Below are 18,471 nucleotides of genomic sequence, written 5' to 3'. Positions count from 1 at the left end.
TTTTAAACCGTAAATCGAAATCAAGCGATTCAAGCGCCTAAATGATCCTTACAACAAGCTCTATCATTTTTAACTTTTTAAGAAATCACAGTTTATACATTCTATATATCTGCAGAAAACTCATGATTACGTTTCTCTCATTTTAACGTCATTACGCTCGCGACTCGGGTTTCGTTTTTGTTCTAAATCATTAACCAATCATCAACAATCACCATACCGTCATTTTAACACTTACTCCTCTAAAGAACATCTCGTTATTGATGCCACAACATCAACCTTAATAACTAACTAACTAAACATCAAGAAAATATCAAATCAATTATCAAAACTACGTTTACAACTAAGATCCTTAATCTTCTTGAAACTTAATACTTAAACAAAGTTTGGGCAAGGATTTATACCTTTATTGAAATCTTGGAATGTGTTATTCTTGATGGTTGAACCTTGGGGAGGCTTGGTTGTGCTTAAGAATCCTAAATTATGCCATGAAAATCAAGAAATCAAGAAGTGTTACTATTTGGCACAATTCATCATCACTTTCATGGAATTATTTACCTATCCAAACCTTAATGAAATGCTCTAAAAAATTTATCTTACCTTAATTTAATATGTAGGAATCTTAGGAATTAATTGGAGGATTTATCCATGGCTAGAAGTTGAGCTTTGGAATTTGATTTCCTCTTCTTTTTATTAGGGCCAAATAAAGCTTGAAGAGAGAGAAGGGAGAGAAAATTTTTGTTGCTTCTTGAAAATATGATAAATCTTTTAGTATATCCTAGAATTTTTAAATCTCATCCAATCTAGCTAGCTTGCCTATTTTCCAAGCTATAATACTAGCTTAGGTACTTGCATTACTATTCACTCTACTATTTGCTAGCTAGGTTACTATGCTCTCTAGGTAGGCTACTATTGGTTGCTAACCATGGTTACTTTCTCACCTTAGTTAGTTTGCATGGTTTGCATGGCTTGATACATTTTATTCATTCACTTACGTTTTCTCTTGGTCGCTTATTCGTTTTTGTAATAAATCTTCGTAAGCGGTTCGTGGGGTCAATTTTTTCTTATACATTCTTTATGCTTTGAAGCATTGTACTTGGGTTTGAATTTGTATGATTTTAGATGCTTAATTACATTATGATTCTTGTATTCCTCGACGGTTCATAGATATGGTCATTTATCAAAGTTCTTTTTCTTTGAAAACTAATAGTGTTTACATACACTTATTTGGTACATATAATCACGTTATCGACTCGGAAACTAAATTTCCCATGCATAACATAGTGTGGGCTAAAAAGTTTTCCCTGATTGTCAGGGTTACTATTCATTAATCATTTTACAATGTCTCAAAAATTCGAATTATTACAGTCTTCCCCTCTAAAAATTATTCCGTCCCGAAATCAAATAGAAAATAGGCGGGGATATCTTTCCTTCATCGCGTCCTCTAGTTCCCAAGTTGACTCTTTAACATTCTGGTTTTTCCACAAGATTCTGACCAGCTTTACGGTCTTGTTCCTCAGCACTTGTTCCTTCTGGTCCATTACTCTTACCGATTGCACAATGTAAGTCAGGTCTGGTTGTAAGTCTACATGTTCGTACTCTATCACATATCGCGCATTGGCATGCTACTTTCTTAGCATTGACACATGGAATACATTGTGCACTTGTTGCATATTAGGAGGCAAGGCGAGCTCGTAAGATAGAGGTCCTATCCACCTCAAGATCTCAAAGGGTCCTATGAATCTGGGACTCAATTTCCCCTTCTTCCCAAATCTCATCACTCTTTTCCATGGAGATGCCTTCAATAACACTGAATCTCCCACTTCATACTCTCCATCTTTCCTGGTCTAGTCGACGTACTTTTTCTGTCTGTCTTGAGCTACTACCAGCCTATTTCTGATTAGTCTCATCGTCTCTCGGGTCTGCAGGACCAACTCGGGTCCCAGAATCTTATATTCTCCAACTTCATCCCAACATAAGGGAGAGCGGCATGTTCTTCCGTAAAGAGCTTCATACAGGGGCATTCCTATGCTAGCGTGATAACTATTGTTGTAGGCAAACTCGATCAGGGATAAGTGGTCATTCCAATTTCCTTTAAAGTCAATGGCACATACCCTCGGCATATCTTCTAGGGTCTTGATAGTCCATTCGCTTTGCCCATCTATTTGGGGGTGGTATGTGATAATCATATTCAGTCTGGTGCATACACACTCTTGGAAGCTTCTCCAAAATCTGGAGTTAAACCTTGGGTCCCTATCTGACACTATGGCAACGGGAACCTCGTGCCTCACTACGATCTCTTATAGGTAAATATCCACTAGTTTGTCTTTGGTGTACCTTTCATTAATTGGGAGGAAGTGCGCGGACTTGGTCAGTCTATCTATGATAACCCATATGGCATCATGATTAGTTTTAGTCCTTGGTAAGCCTATCACAAAATCCATGGCTATATGCTCCCATTTCCATTCAGGAATTTCCAGGGGCCGTAATTGTCCACTCGGTCACTGATGTTAAGCCTTCACTCTCTGACACGCCAAGCATTTGCTGACTCACTCTGCTACATCTCTCTTCATGTTAGACCACCAATAATATTCCTTTAGGTCACGGTACATTTTCGTACTTCCTAGGTGGATTGAATATCTGGAGCTGTGACTTTCGTGCAACAGCTCGTTCTTTAGTTCTTGCACATTCGGAACCCAAATTTGGGATGCATATCTCATGATCCCTCTGTCATTTTTCTCGCATCTGACCTCCTCACCGGTCAATGTTTCTCTTTTTTCATTCATTTTCTTTTCCTGACATACTCGTATTTTTTCAGCTAGTTCCGGTATTAACCTGATTTCAAATAGTCCTTTTGATCCTTTACTGGTTATTCTCACGTCGATCTCCATCTTCTCAAATTCCTTAACCAAATCCTCAGAGGTTATTATCATCTTGAGTCTCTCTTTCCTACTGAGGGCGTTAGCCATCACATTGGCTTTACCCGGGTGATACAGGATTTCACAATCATAGTCCTTAATCAGCTCTAGCCATCTCCTTTGTCTCATGTTTAATTCTTTCTAAGTAAAAAGATACTTGAGGCTCTTATGGTCGGTGTAAATCTCGCATTTTTCCCCATACATGTAGTATCTCCAGATTTTCAGGGCAAACACTATGGTTTCTAATTCTAGGTCGTGGGTAGGGTACCTTATCTCATATTCCTTCAACCGCCGAAAGGTATATGCAATAACCTTTCTGTGCTGCATAAGCACACATCCTAGCCCCTTTTGTGAGGCATCGTTGTATATCACAAACTATCCCTTTCCATCGGGAAAAGCGAGTATTGGTGCTGACACCGGTCTCTTTTTCAGCTCTTGAAAGCTTTCCCCACATTTCTCTGTCCATAGAAACTTTTCTGTTTTTCGGGTAAGCCTAGTCAATGGGCCGGCTATCTTGGAAAAGTCTTGCATGAATCTCCGGTAATATCCTGCTAAGCCCAAAAAGCTCCTAACCTCGGTCGGGGTAGTCGGTCTTTCCCAATTGGATACCGCCTCTATCTTGGCGGGGTCGACTAAAACTCCTTTGCTAATCACCACATGTCCATAGAACTGCACTTCCTTTAACCAAAACTCACATTTTGAGAATTTGGCATACAACTTCTCATTCCTCAAGATTTCCAAGACTATCTTCAAATGTTCTGCGTGTTCTTGCTATGTCTTTGAGTAGATTAGAATATCATCTATGAAGACTATCACACATATGTCTAGGTACTTTTTGAACACTTTGTTCATCAAATTCATAAAGGCTGCGGGTACATTGGTTAACCCGAATGATATGACCATTAGCTAAAGGTTAAACCTAAAGGCATACCAAAGATGGTGTTTAGAACGGGATATGGACATCATGAGTTCTAGTGATATTGTTTGGATTAGCAAATGCACCAGTCATGTTTAAAGATTTATTGAACAGAGTGTATAAGGAATACTCTTATAAGTGTAAATGTATTTATTGATAACATACTCAGTTATTTAAAATTAAGAAAGTCCATGTAGAACGCCCAAGGATTTCCATACGAAGATTAGAAGGGAAGCAACTGTACGTTAAGTTTTCAAGTATGAATTTTAGTTGAGATTAACAAAAGATTATGATTATTCCACTAACAACCACCTAAGCAAAGTCAGTGTAGTAACATATGCCTTGTGCAGAGAGGAAGGATTGAATGTGATTAAGATCACTAAGGAGTTAACAATAGAATTGGAAATAATGGAAGTTGAAGTTTGAATAGCCGAAGGTGGTAAGAAGCAATTGTACGAGGTCACTTTTTAGTCTAAGATGATTGGAAAGATAAGGAAATTGTTAGGCCTGAATTAGTTCAACAGACTATAAATTTGGAGTATTGATTCAGAAAAGGTTAAAAATCAACTTATGATACCCAAGGCAGAATGTTGATTCATATCGAAAGGCTATAGAGATAAAAGTTGAAGCATTAGCATTGCTGAAGGTTTCGCCTTGGAAAGGAATAGTGAGATTTGGGCATAAAAGTAAGCTAAGCCCTAGGAATATCAGATCATTTGAGGTATTGAGAAAAACAGGTAAAGTCGCCTATGAGCTAGCGCTGTTACCACAGCTGCAGCATACTCATAGTGTGTTTTACGTCTTTGTGTCAAAGAAATATATTCTCAATTTGAATCAAGACATTGTGTATGAACCAATCTAGATCCTAGATCGTAAAAACGAGACCTCAGGAATAAGTCTATTCCTATAGTGTGTATGCTTTGGAGAAATCCTCGAGTGGAAGAGTCCACTTGGGAGCTAGAGTCAGATATGCTTGACAAATATCCTCACTTGTTTAGTTAAATCAAATTTTGAGGACATAATCTTTTTAAGAGGGGAAGGATATAACGACTCGTATATTTTTGCATTATTCAAATTTGTAATTATTGAATAGTTGAGTAAATAAAATAATGTGTAGTGATTTTGTCAGCTGTGTGTTGTTTTATTATTAATCATGTGTGGTTTATTGGTGTGCAAAATTATTTGTACAGTTAATTGCTGAGCAGCATTGTTTTTTTTCACTTTTAATTGTGCTTTTATTGAAAATTTATTTTCATAAATATTTGGATTATCTCTAAGATTATTTTTATGATTGTATAATTTCAATAATTATTTTTGGGAATTTATAAATTTTATAAATCAATATTTTATCTATTATTTAGCCTTAAATGAATTTCTGATTGTATTTTAGTGTAAATTCAATATTTAATTCCAGAATGCTATAAAAATTACAAAATTCCTATTTTATTAAGTTTGGAATATTTTGAGAATTTTAAATTATTTTGGGAATTTTTCCAATTAAATTCACTCGCATGTTTGTTCGTTAAATCGTTAAATGCGGGTCTGATGAGTGATCCAAAAATGATTTAAAAATTATGAAAATTTTATTTGATTAGTTTTCAAATATTCTGAAAATTTTAGAATTATTTCGGTAATTGTTCGAGTTTTATTTCCACGCATCTAGTTCGTTAAAATGACAATCACGGATCAAAAATTAGGCTGATAATCGTAAAATAGTTCACGTGTTCGATTTTTAGGGAATTAACTGATACGTGTCACATTCATAAACTCTCCTCTATATCAATTTTGGGGCAACCTCTTTCTCTCTCAATCTTACACTCTCGATCTCTTCTCATTTTTCTCCTCTCGATTATCTCTTGGTTCTTTTTTTTTTCTTTTCTCCCTCATGTTCTTCCTCGGCTTCCGGTAAGTTTCGTCGATGTGTCCTCCTTTTTCCGGCTGCCCTGTTCTTCCCGGCCATATCTATTCTGAGTGTTATGGTTTCGATTAATTGCTGGATATGCATATACATAAATATACATATGTATTTCAGTTGCGTGTGTATGTTTTGCCATTCGATTTCTGCTATTGCTGTCGCCTCCTCGAATTTTCCGGCGAGGAGTGGCGGTGATATGATAGTAGTGTGTGTCTGTATTATGTACGTTGCATGTGTGTGTTTGGGGTTGCCGCCTGAGTTGTTGGTTGTCCGATTTCTGCTGTGTTTTGCTCCGGCTAGTTACATTCGCGTGTGTTGTGCGCGTGTTTCTCGGTTGGACATATTTTATTGATAGTATTTTATTTTTATTTTTTTATAGGAAATCAATTGATTAATTTCGTGAAACAAAATAATTCATATGGGATTATAATAATTAATCGGTAAATTTCACGTAGGATGTCCGATAAACATAAACCCGCGAATTTTACCGCCGTCGGCGATGAGCCTCGGCGAGCTGACGGTGGACCGTGAAGAATCAATTTTGAGTCCTAAAATTTTAAAATATTAATTTAATTCATAAAAATTATTTTCGAAACAAATAAAAGTTGGTTATTTTTAAAAATTATATTGGCGTTCGGGTTATGAAATTGACTTGGATTGATTGATTGGTTGTGATGATGTCGATTATGTTTCGACGAGTAGGCCGATAAACAGAGGAGGTGCTGCCCGATTTTTTTTTGGAAAATTAAATTCGAAAATATAGGGACATATCTTGTGATTATCGGGATTACTAGTCAAACGTATATACGTATATAATTATAAATAAGTATTTTGCAGAACCTACTGGTGTGTTGTGATAGAATATTTTGCAAAGTATATGACAACCCTGTTTTCCCGAAGCGACGAGTATATGTATTTCCCCCAAAATGATTACAGAACTGGTTTTCGTGTACGTGAAGCCTAGTTGTTAAGTGTATTATAATAGTACGTATAATTACCAGTCAGGTTATGATATCGTTTGGGTAGAATTGGTAGCGAGGATATGTCAAGCATATCTAGTCATCTAACATAGAGTATTTCGACTCCTGTAGGTTTTAGTCGGAAAACCGAAAGTTTACGTCGGACTAAAGATAGCCTAGTGATCAGTTGACAAGCTCAGTAAGGTTCTAATCGAAGGACCTGAGTGTTGAAGTCAGATCCAGGATAGTCTAATAGATAGACGATAAAGCCGAGCGTTCAAATCGGTTCAAGGTCAATCAAAGATAGTTGTAAGCTCTACAAGGCAAGTACCCCTGACCATACTTTTATGGTTCAGTATATATGAATAGCTATTATTTTATTCTCGTAATGGAACAGAACATTTTAAGTTATGTATCCCCTGTATTTGGAAATGTTATTTAAAATATGTTTTGGGGGAAAGTAACTTCTGAAAGTACCTATCTCTAAAACATGATTAAAATGAAAAGAAGTTTTGAATATTGTGCTGTGACAAAATGGTTTTAAAAGAGAGATAGGTAAAAGTGATTTTGAAAAAAAAACTGGATAAAGATAAATGTTTTTGATACACCTATGTTGTAACACCCCCAAATCCAAGGTCGTGAATTCGGGTCGTTACGATCACTTATTAGTTAAATAATTCTCTTTTCACAATATTACTCGACCTTTTATTCAAACTCACACACACACAGGTTATATGCTTGGAAACAGTATCAAATAAATCATCTCCACTTATCTACCTGACGGGGCTGGCGTACAAAAAGCCTACGGAACTCACGAGCGTTTCTTACCCGCCTACGGACAGCAGTCCTGGTCTGATCCATGCTGGTAGTCTGTTGTGATATGATATATAAAAGCAAGGGTGAGCATTATAGCTCAGCAAGGTATATATCCCCATAATTAAGTATGTAAGGATAAATAAAACCAATAATTATACTTTGTATCTCCAAAGCGTTCTGAAAGTTTATATGCTTGTCAAATTTATAATATTCTCAAAATCAACTACAATAGTATATCCACTGAATACTTGTATTCATCTTTTTCTCAAAATTATTTTATACTCGTACTCATTTTATTTCAAAATCTCAAGATGTTACTCGAACCAAGATTCTCAAATGGGTGTGATATATATTCCTCAACATCCCAATTTAAAACTCAGCCTTATCGGCAGATTTCTCAAATGGATTTGATATATATTCATCAATATCCTTGTTTAAAACTCAGCCTTATCGATTCTCTGTTGTATATTTCACAACAGTTTTTCCAAAATGGAAGAAAGGGACTATACTGGAATAAACCACGTATCGGTGATCAGCCGAATACGAAATTTTCTCTACTAGTAGAAGGAATACAAACCTAGCCACCTTTGGGCTCATCAAGACACTACACGGTGGTTTCCCATTGTCGTGCAAGTCCAAAAGTCAATGGTCACATAGACCATATAACCGTACAATGCGCCACTCCGCGCTTGCATAATGCGTCACTCCGCGCCTGGTCACTGCCCGATACCACTCTGTGCCGGGCAGGCCACATTCCAGTCCCAAAACAATTATATCTTTTGCTCAAAATCCTTTTTCGAAGGAATAGGTCGTTAAAAGTTGACCTGTAAATAAGATGATTTATTCATCACTTTTAACTCAATTGATCTTTGGGAGTTGTCGGAGTTTTGAATTTAAAATCATTTTCAAATCCCTATCTATAGTAGGGTGACACATATATTACTCACTTGTTCTTTATTAAACGAGGAAGCAAAACTCTTATGCTTCTAGACTAAGTTCCCTAAGGTTTTGATACGTTTCAAATGATTAATCTCTTTCAAGAGTTTTGAATAATTTAGAAAGTACCTTTGGGAACTATGTCTATTTTTAAATAAGTTTTTAGAAGTCCGAAGATATAAAATATCTAAGGTCTCATAATAATTTAAGAGGGATTCAATGAATTGATAAAATCTTATAAATAAAACATCTCTGTATAAGGTTCAATGAATTGATAAAATCTTAAGTACAAAGTATTTCTAATTAAGGTTCAATGAATTAATAAAAACCTTAAATACAAAATATTTCTGAATAAGGTCCAACGAATGGAGACACCTTAATCAAATAATCGAAATAGGATTTGGTATCCTATAATTGCTCTTTGAATAGTTAAATCTTTATTAAATAACGTGAAATGATTTATAAACTATTCAATATATTTTTAAATACTTTCTGGATATTTAATAATCCCTTAAGTATCTCTTTATAAAATAATCAAACAAGTAAGGGTGTCCCTTAAATGAATAAACCAATATTTCTCGAAGTTTAAGTCAAAATCTCAATCGTTCGCTTGATATATATATTACGCGAACGTACTTTGTTTATCAAAATAGAAATCTTTCGCGTCCGGCTCTCTCCGGAATTAAATCGTTATTAAAATATCTCTGACTCCCATTATCATATATTATATTTGAAATACGTTTTAATTTCTCATACTCGTGTAAAATGAAATTTGTTTTCATAAACAATCGCATAATTCGTATATATTGATATCATAGGCAGGCATATATATTTGAACTGTAAATCATGGCATCAATATCACAACAGTATATATATAGCATGGATAGTATGAGATAGGGTTTCGAAAACTTGCCTCGAGTAATCGAAGTGGTATGGTCTCTGGTGTTTGGTTGGCGATCTATAAACAAGAATCAACGGTCTAAGTTAGTACGCGATTTACGTCTCGCTTTTATTAAGAAACTTTCGCAACTACTCAAGTATAACAAATCTTCAATCGTCACATTCTCAACACTTATATTATCACTTTATAACATGGTCGAGTTTTGAAATCAATCGTTCTCTTTAGAAAGTCCATTTCAAGTTTTAAGCTCGAACGTGAGAAAACGCGCGTCAAAACTAGGTTTTTATGCGTTTCTCGCTTGCGCTCGCTTTACCAAAACATTTTTATAAAATCGAAAAATTAATATTTTCTCAAAATTCTTTTTGGACAGTCTTCTCTACTGTCATATCCATTTTTCATAATTTTTTCAGAATCTCGAAATTATTTTAAGTCCTTCAAAATCACCATGCAAGTGGACTTCAGTGCAGTTGGCTAATCGCAGAAATATTTTACACTAAAACGACCATAACTCCTAAACCGTAAATCTCATCATGATGATCTACACATGTATAGAAACTAAAAAAAAGATCTATCTATTCATGTCCAGTGGTTTTCAAATTTTAACTATTTTCATGGCCGAATGTCCTGCAGAAAACAGATCAAGTGCAAGAATGCCCAAACTCAATTTCTACTACTTGATCTTAACACAATCACTACCTATAACCATCATAAACACAAGTACTTCTCAAGATCCACCCATATACACCTTATATGCTCTATCTATTATCACATACATGGATTACAACTCAACATCTCAAGCCTTTAGCAATAACATAATCAATACAAACACAATCCTTTGGATCTTAACACTACAACAAACATAACTCTTAAATCCAACCATAAAACCTTAAAGGGTTGAAAGTTATACCTTCTTGGACACTAGGAAGGTTAGTTCTAGGATGATTAAGGCTTTTTTTGCTTAGAAAACACTTAGAAGGGCTAGATCCTTAAGAAACAAAACCAAGAAACAAGTTAGAATTTCGGAGTTACTTTTCAGCACCTCATTCAAACATTTTTATAAAATTGAAAAATAATAATTTTAGGCTGATATTTGGTACTAAGCTTACCCATGATATAGAGAAGCTATGGTAAAAACTTCATGATCTTTGAATGAGTATATTTTGAGTTATGAATTTTTCTTTCTCCCTTGCTCAGAAAATCCGAACTGCTGGAATGAAAAATGGGAGAGCTTTAAGTGAGGGAAAAGGGGTTGTTTTCTTTTGTGGCTAAAGTGTGGGAGTGTATAATGAATATATGGGATGTATGCAGCAGATTTTACAATAATTTGGCAAAGTTATGGGTTGGTTTGATTGTGTGGTGAAGTGAGAAAAGGGAGAAGTAAGGCTTGTGTACTTGTTTGTCTCCCATCACTATTTAACACTATTCCACTAACTATTCTAGTTAACTTCTAATCATCTAGTTACACTCCTAACTACTAGTTAGGACTTGGTTATGCATGGCCAACTTGCATGGGATTTAATTTCTCATTCGTTTATTTAGCGTAAACACAATCATCGTTCCATTCCGATAGTTTCCACGTATAACGACTTGTTTCGTAGCGATTTCTTTTATCGCTTATAATCCTATAACCAATTCCATTCCTTCTCTTGATCATAGAAACACCTTGATATATTATTTATTTCACGTAGTATTCCCGGTTCTACGTCATTCTTTACGGATACAAAAACACGTAGTATAATCGTGAATCTTCGAATTCCGTCGGCTTTTACATTCACTTATTTTCCTCGATAAACAAGAATATGATCTCGGATTCTCAAAATTCCACTATTTATTTTATGATGATCCCCATACGTATTACTTAATCAGCTCAAGTTACTATTCACAGAAGTTTTAATATATTACAAAAATCAGGGTTCTTACATATGTCGTGGAATGTTTTTGATCCACCTATATCATGGAATGTTTTTGATCCACCTATGTCGTGGAATGTTTTGATCCACCTATGTCGTGGAATGTTTTGATCCACCTATGTCATGGAATTTTAAAAGAGGTAAAAAGGGAATGCAATTAATCTATTGGAGTTGCGTAAGAGGCCCGTTATTCGGTAACGGCCCAGCAGGTGGTGGCGTAAGAGGCTAATTCGGTTGTGCACATGGTTTAACCGATTAGTCCAGCGTGGGGGAGACCTAGCTAGTCTCCTAAGTTCCGGAACACATTCTTTATTCTGGACGGCCGTTAGTCGTTGTCCGGTGATGATAGACTGATCAGCTATCCTCACCCATTGAACGTCCAATAGATCTGATTGATTTAATTTTGAAACTGTTTAATAAATCAACTTGTATTGAACAAATGATTTGAAAGTGAGATAGCATGCTAAAATTAAACTCCGGTATTTATACACAACACACGACTGAAGTTGTTATTTTACAAAGCATGCTAGTTTTGAATATCCAGTTTATGAATGCTTATCTCTCTTTTGTTAATGACCCATGATTTCTGTTCCAATAACTATTTTATCATAACATGCCTTACTTGTTATTCATATAGTGGTACTGCTGAGCAATTGATTGCTCACCCTTGCAGAATTTGTATATATGTATTGCAGATATACAGGAGATCTTTCCGTGCAGTCAGGGCAGAGTTTCAGTTCTTTCTGTACCATGCTCCTCAGAGGTAGTTGTGTCAGACCAAAGATGGTCTGTTGAGTTGCTGTATTAAGATAGTATTGTCAGGATTGTTTGTAATAAGTTGGTTTAGTAATGATTGTAACCTAAGTCATACTTAAACCTGGAAAAGATCTTGGTAATGGGGTCATTTTTATGTTCTAACCTTGAAGTGGATTATATTATGTTGTTATTATTTCTGTTGATGACGCCAACTCCTGAACCCGGGTTGAGGCCGTCACATTGCATGTTATGATTTGTGCTCGGTTTATGCTTAAGTACTTGAAAGTGTGATTTAAGTAATGGTTTTGTTATTTTGAGTATATAATTCGGTTTTTGGTGCATAAGGGTATGGAATGATTTCAACCTTCAGATAACTTGTGAGTTTAGGAGAGTAAGTATAGTAGATAATCTTGATTGATTGATTTGATGTTTGGTTTATAAGTGGGAGTCAAGGTGGAAGGTTTAGTATAAGGTTTGTCATTTTCCAAAAATTTGCACTAGTTTGTAGGAGAGTTTTGAATGGGCATTTGTTGGGAATTTGGAGGCCCAAGCCATCATAAGTTAGTACTTGACCTATAGTTGATCCCAGAAGCTTTAAATGTAAGAAATCAACCTATTTAGTTAGGTATACAAGTCGAATCATGAGTTCTGGTCAGAACAGAGACAGTTTGAGTGATGAGCACTTTTAAGCTTAGAAAGTGATGTCATTGGTAGGCCCTCATTAGGCCTTGTTTAGCATTGATACTAGGGAGTATGTGGGAGGTTGTTCAAGCCATATTTTGAAGGTTTAGAGTTAAAACCAAGAGTATAAAGTGAGTTCAAATCAGGGCAGTTTGAGTGTCACTAGGACATGGGAGAGCCATCTTTGAGAGTAGGCCCAAGGAAGCCTAGGTTGGGCCTTGGTGTCATTCCAAGTTCACAAGTTAGATTTAGGACCTGAGATTCCAGTGTAGTAATTTGAGTGGCAAACTTTAAGTGGAAGGGGGATCATTGTCACTTAGTACCATTCGATGTCACCTAAGAGTTGCACTGAGGAACACTTTGTCTTTGCACTTAGCTTTTGTATTCTTAGAGGTGGGGCCTGAGTTGATCATTGAGTTATTTGTTAGTAAGAGGTCAGTAGAAGGTTAGGCCGTAGGTGTGGCTAAGTGAAATAGGGATTGCCTATTAAGGGCACTTAAAATTTGGAGAGCTAGTAGGGTTGCACTAGACTAGTTAAGCACTTCGAGTCATTTGTGTTGGTGGAGTGAGATCATTCAATACTCAATAGTGCACCATTATATCAATAATGTATATTATGTGATTAAATGTGTTATGTGATCCTAAATGATTATTTTGAGCATAATATATGAATACTAAAGAGTCGAATGTGTAAATAGGCCTATGTGCCGATATGAGTCGAATTTTCTATAACTAGGATGGGATTCGTAAGAATATATCTTGATGAGGTTTAATATTATTGTGTAGGCTCAGGAGAAGATAGTAAGCTTGCCGTCAAAGTCGATTAGTGCTCCCGGTTGCTCCCACGATCAAGATGAGAGTTGGTCAAGCCTTCTTAAGGTAAGTGTCTCTACCCTCACTTATCGTTCAAATGATGTTTTCTTCAAACTATATCATGCAAGTGTCCTGAACCTTTCTTGATATATATCAAGTTTTCGAACCTTCTTCATTTATATAATGTTATTAAATCATTTAAATTGATGTAAGTGAAAGTACCCCTCTTTCCTTATGAAAGTATTACTTCCTTAAATTCTATAATGATGCAAGTGTTATTATTATGTATCATTACTGGTTGATATTCTAAGGCGAGATCAAATAATTACCATTACCTGTTATCAGTTTTGCAATTAAAATTGAGGAGTATAATGTCTTACCATGTTCATGATCTATCCAGAGTGATCCCTACCTATTTACACCCTGTTTATACAATCCAGATTGATTCCATTTCCTTGATCGTACCTTAATTAAAGTAGCAACCTTTAATATACCCAATTGCTTATACCGTAATGTTACCAATTCGTAATCCCAGACTAGTCATTTTACAATGAACCTTTCCCTGAACTCATTGCTTTACTCTTGAACCCTTTTTGATTGGTTACCTATTGCTTTGCTCTTGCACATTTTTAGACTGAATACTTATATCTTCGCTCATTGAAACCTTAGATGCCCGTATATTTGATCTTGTCATATACTTACATCATCAACCCTTTTCACTTGATTATTTTCATAACCAGTGAATTATTCCTTTGCAATAGAACCTTGAAATGATTCGTTTGCCTTGATGATTCAATTCGTTTGGCAATAAATCTTGTCCTAGTACAATTATTGTTGAAGTTGACATAGAATCCCTTAAATACCTATATGATTCTTCCATGCTTTAAGAGCTTTTGAAATGTTAATATTTTGGCATCTAAATTCATATAAAATGTAAAGTTTTATAAATTGAATTATCAAAGGTACACAAATGTTTTCTTGAGATTAGTGGATCTGGACTAAGACGCATGTCCTTTCCACGTTTATTTTAGGCTTAAAAGTTGCCTAGGGATCCCATTATATTTGTTAGAACCCAGGGAGGTTCGGGATTACTTCGCGACTGATCACCGACTGTAATCCGTAGCGTCATAAAATGAGTTTTTGATTAAAAGATTGTTTTCAAATGTTTTTTTTACAAAATGGGGATGACATTCCCATAATATTTAAATTATGAACTATTCTACCCTATGTTTATCTTTTGCTAGTAGAACTTGATGTGCATTTGGCTCACTACTTGTTTCCCTGTATATCTTTCAGCTAGGAGATAATGGTTAGGTTGAAGCAAACAGCTCGTAAGTCCACCGTAGGAGAATTATCGAACCAATCCCTGTTCCATATGCGAGCTCAGGTAGTTAAGTGATCTCCTAGTGGGAGATGCGATGTAATAAAGTACTTTTGGTTTGTAATAATTAGTAGTTGGGTTGTTCATACACTAAACCTAGCAATCTTGGAAAATTTCTGTAATATGTCACATTTATAATGTATGTCTTTAATAATAGCTTTTGTTGTATTAAATTTGGGGTCGTGACAGTTTTTCGTATCAGAGCCAAGGTTTAGAGTCAGTGAACAAGCCCAAATAGGTTTAGGATATACATAGGTATAAGTATATTAATCGAGAGTGTATGTAATAATTGAGTCGGTCGCTAATAATCTTATATATATACACTTCTTTTATCAGCAACTAGAGCATTCATCCATGATTGCCTCGCCACCCGATACTGTTCCTTTCTCCGTTTATGCCGGTTTGAGACTTGAGATGGATAGGCTTCAGGGAAAGTATGGCAAGTTGATGAAGCTCTTGGAGGAGACATACCAGGATACCCAGAAACTTAGAGAGAGACCGAGGTCACTAGTAACTGTGAGGCTTGAGACTCTTCTCAACCATGTCAATACTAAGCTTGGAGAGATGCCACCTCACAAAGACCGCACCAGCCTGTATACCTTCCAGATGATTGCTGATGAGCTTCAAAGTATGGTGAACATGCTTCACAAGGAAGAGAGCAAGGAGAATGAACCTCAGGAGGAGGATGACTTTCAGGAGGAGGATGACCCTCAAGAGGAGGATGAGGATGAGTTCTAGGAGATTAGATTCCATTTCCTTATCTAGTTGGCATTTGTGGTGACGTTGTAATCATTTGAACTAGTAGTTGTACTCTATGTTCCTTTTCAGACCTGTTGTACTATATATTTCCTTTTCAGACCTATGATGTTGACTTTATTCGTCTATGATGTAACCTAACTATATTCCTATTATTTATGCACTTTTGTTGTTTCAATTATACCTATCTTTTTCTGCTTTTCTGTTTATAACCATGTATAGCCTTGTTAAGAATTTGAAATCATATGATCATATTAATCCTGTGATAATCTAGCTTTAAAATATATGTTATTATCACACATGCTTGTTACAAATTTCAATTTTTCATAAATATGCCTCCTAAAAAGAAGCAACAGACCAACACCTCTACCACATCCCAACAGATCCCAATATTCTTCGAATATTGGAAGCCCTACAACAACAAACCAATGATATAGCCCAACAACAAAAAACCCTCCAACAACAATTCGAAAATCAAGAGAACCAAAATCATGAACAACACCAACAAGCTCCACCAAATCCACCAGAACCACCTCAACAAATTGTGACTTTCAAAACTTTTCAGAATGTGAACCCACCTTCATTTCATGATACCACGGATCCTGTCATAGCCAACACTTGGATTAGAGAAATGGAGAGATCTTTTAAATTGGTTCGACTAGGGGAAGATCAGAAGACTATTTACCCTATGTATTTCCTAAAAGGGGAAGTGATTTATTGGTGGGATTCAGTTAAAGCTTTGGAGGAAGTACAACCAGTTACTTGGAATAGATTGAAGGAATTATTCTTGGAAAAGTATTACCCCAAGTATATGCAGAAGCAGATGGAGATGAAATTCTTAGAATTGAAACAAGAAAGCATGACAGTCTTAGAATATGAGAAGAAGTTTACAGAATTGTCAAGATTTGTGACCAAGTACGTGGAGACTGATGAGGAGAAGGCTCAGAGATTTCAACAAGGGCTTGAATATTGGATTCGAGATAGAGTGTCGATGTTTGAGATTGATACCTATGTCAGGGTAGTTCAGAAGGCGGCATTGATAGAGAGTAATGGAGCACAATCTAGGAAAGAAAGAGATAACAAGAAAAGAAAATTGTTTTATCAGAAGGAGAGGTCAGAATCAGGATATCAGCATGACAAGAATGTGAAGAGAATTGGATTCCAGAAAGGATGGAATGCCCAATAGAAAAGGGATGTGAACAAGAGACATGACAATAAAGGGAACCCTCAACAGAATCAAGGTCAAGCAAATGATGATAAACAGACAAGGGTTGAATGTAGGCATTGTGGGAAGAAGCATTCGGGAATTCTCAACAAGCTCAACATGATGTGTTATCGATATAATCAGAAGGGGCATTTGGCCAATGAGTCTAAAGTGCAGAAAATTGGAGTAACATGCTACAAGTGTGAAAAAGTTTGACATATCACCAAGGAATGTAGGTCAAATAGATCAATCAAAAACATGATGAATTAAGAAAGCACCGGCACCACGATACCGCCAGAAATGCTGGCATTACCCCCACCACCTACCATGACTCCTCAAGCATCAGCAAGGACTTTTAACCTGAAAATAAAGGATGATGTTCAGAATCTAGAAGTGATAGTAGGTAAGCTTTCGATAAATAATGTTGAAGCTAAAGTATTGATTGATTCAGGAGTTACAAAGTCTTTTATATCAGAAACGTTTGCTAATAGAATAAATTGTGATAAGAAGAATATGAGTGAAGTGATGATCATAGTAATTGCTAATCAAGAAAAGGTACTAGTAAGCCAATTTTGCCCTCAATATGAGATTGATATCTCCGGGCATAAGTTTTTAGTTGACTTGATATATTTTTCAAGTTAGGGGAGTTTGATATAATATTAGGAATGGATTGGTTAGGAGAGAATGATGCTCAGATAGATTGTAGTTCTAAGAAGGTTTATTTAAGAACAAAGAATGGGAATAAGGTGATGATTAAAGAATAGAAGCAAGAGCGACTATTTCTCACCGCTATGCAAGCCAGTAAGTTACCGGGGAAAGGATGCGAAGCATATTTAGCCTATGTAATAGATTCAGAAAAGGAAGTTCCTAGCTTAGAAGAGATTCCAGTGATGAAAGAGTTCCCAGATGTGTTCCCAGAGAAATTAGCAGGATTACCGCCAGATCAATAGATTGAATTTGAAATTAATCTTGCCCCATACACTGAACCCGTCTCAAAGGCACCTTATAGGATGGCACTAGTGGAAATGAAGGAATTAGCAAGTCAGTTATAGGAACTTTTGGATAAAGGAGTTACAAGGCCATGTATGTCGCCATGGGGAGCACCAGTTCTATTTGTAAGGAAAAAGGATGGAAGTATGAGGCTGTGTATTAATTATCGAGAATTAAACAAGATGACGATTAAGAACCGATATCTGTTACCGAGAATAGATGATTTGTTTGACCAACTGAAAGGAGCAAGGTGTTTTTTCAAAGATTGACTTAAGGTCGGGACACCATCAGTCAAAGATCAAACCAGAAGACATCCCGAAAATGGCTTTTAGGACAAGGTATGGACAACATGAGCTTTTAGTAATGCCATTCGGATTAACAAATGCTCTTGCAGCTTTTATGGACTTAATGAATCGAATTTTCAAGAAATACTTGGACCAGTTTGTTGTAGTATTCATTGATGATATTCTAATATATTCGAAGACGGAAGAAGAGCACGAGCAACACTTGTGGATAATTTTGGAGATTCTTAGACAAGAAAGATTGTATGCAAAATTTTCAAAGTGCGAGTTTTGGTTAAAAGAAGTACAATTTTTGGGACATATAATTGGAAGCGAAGGAA

General features: G+C 35.9%; 1 protein-coding gene across 1 annotated transcript; it reads left to right on the top strand.

Annotated features, from left to right (window-relative positions):
• Window positions 1-16,286: 16,286 nt before the first annotated feature.
• Window positions 16,287-16,841, top strand: LOC141680368 (uncharacterized). Its single transcript, XM_074486616.1, has one exon. It carries the CDS (start codon window positions 16,287-16,289, stop codon window positions 16,839-16,841), a length of 555 nt encoding a protein of 184 aa, XP_074342717.1.
• Window positions 16,842-18,471: the final 1,630 nt, after the last annotated feature.

This window comes from Apium graveolens, chromosome 8 (genome assembly GCF_009905375.1).
Source record: "Apium graveolens cultivar Ventura chromosome 8, ASM990537v1, whole genome shotgun sequence".
Lineage (NCBI taxonomy): Eukaryota > Viridiplantae > Streptophyta > Magnoliopsida > Apiales > Apiaceae > Apium > Apium graveolens.
The sequence above is the reverse complement of the archived record's forward strand: the minus strand, read 5'-3'. Positions and strand labels throughout refer to the sequence as shown.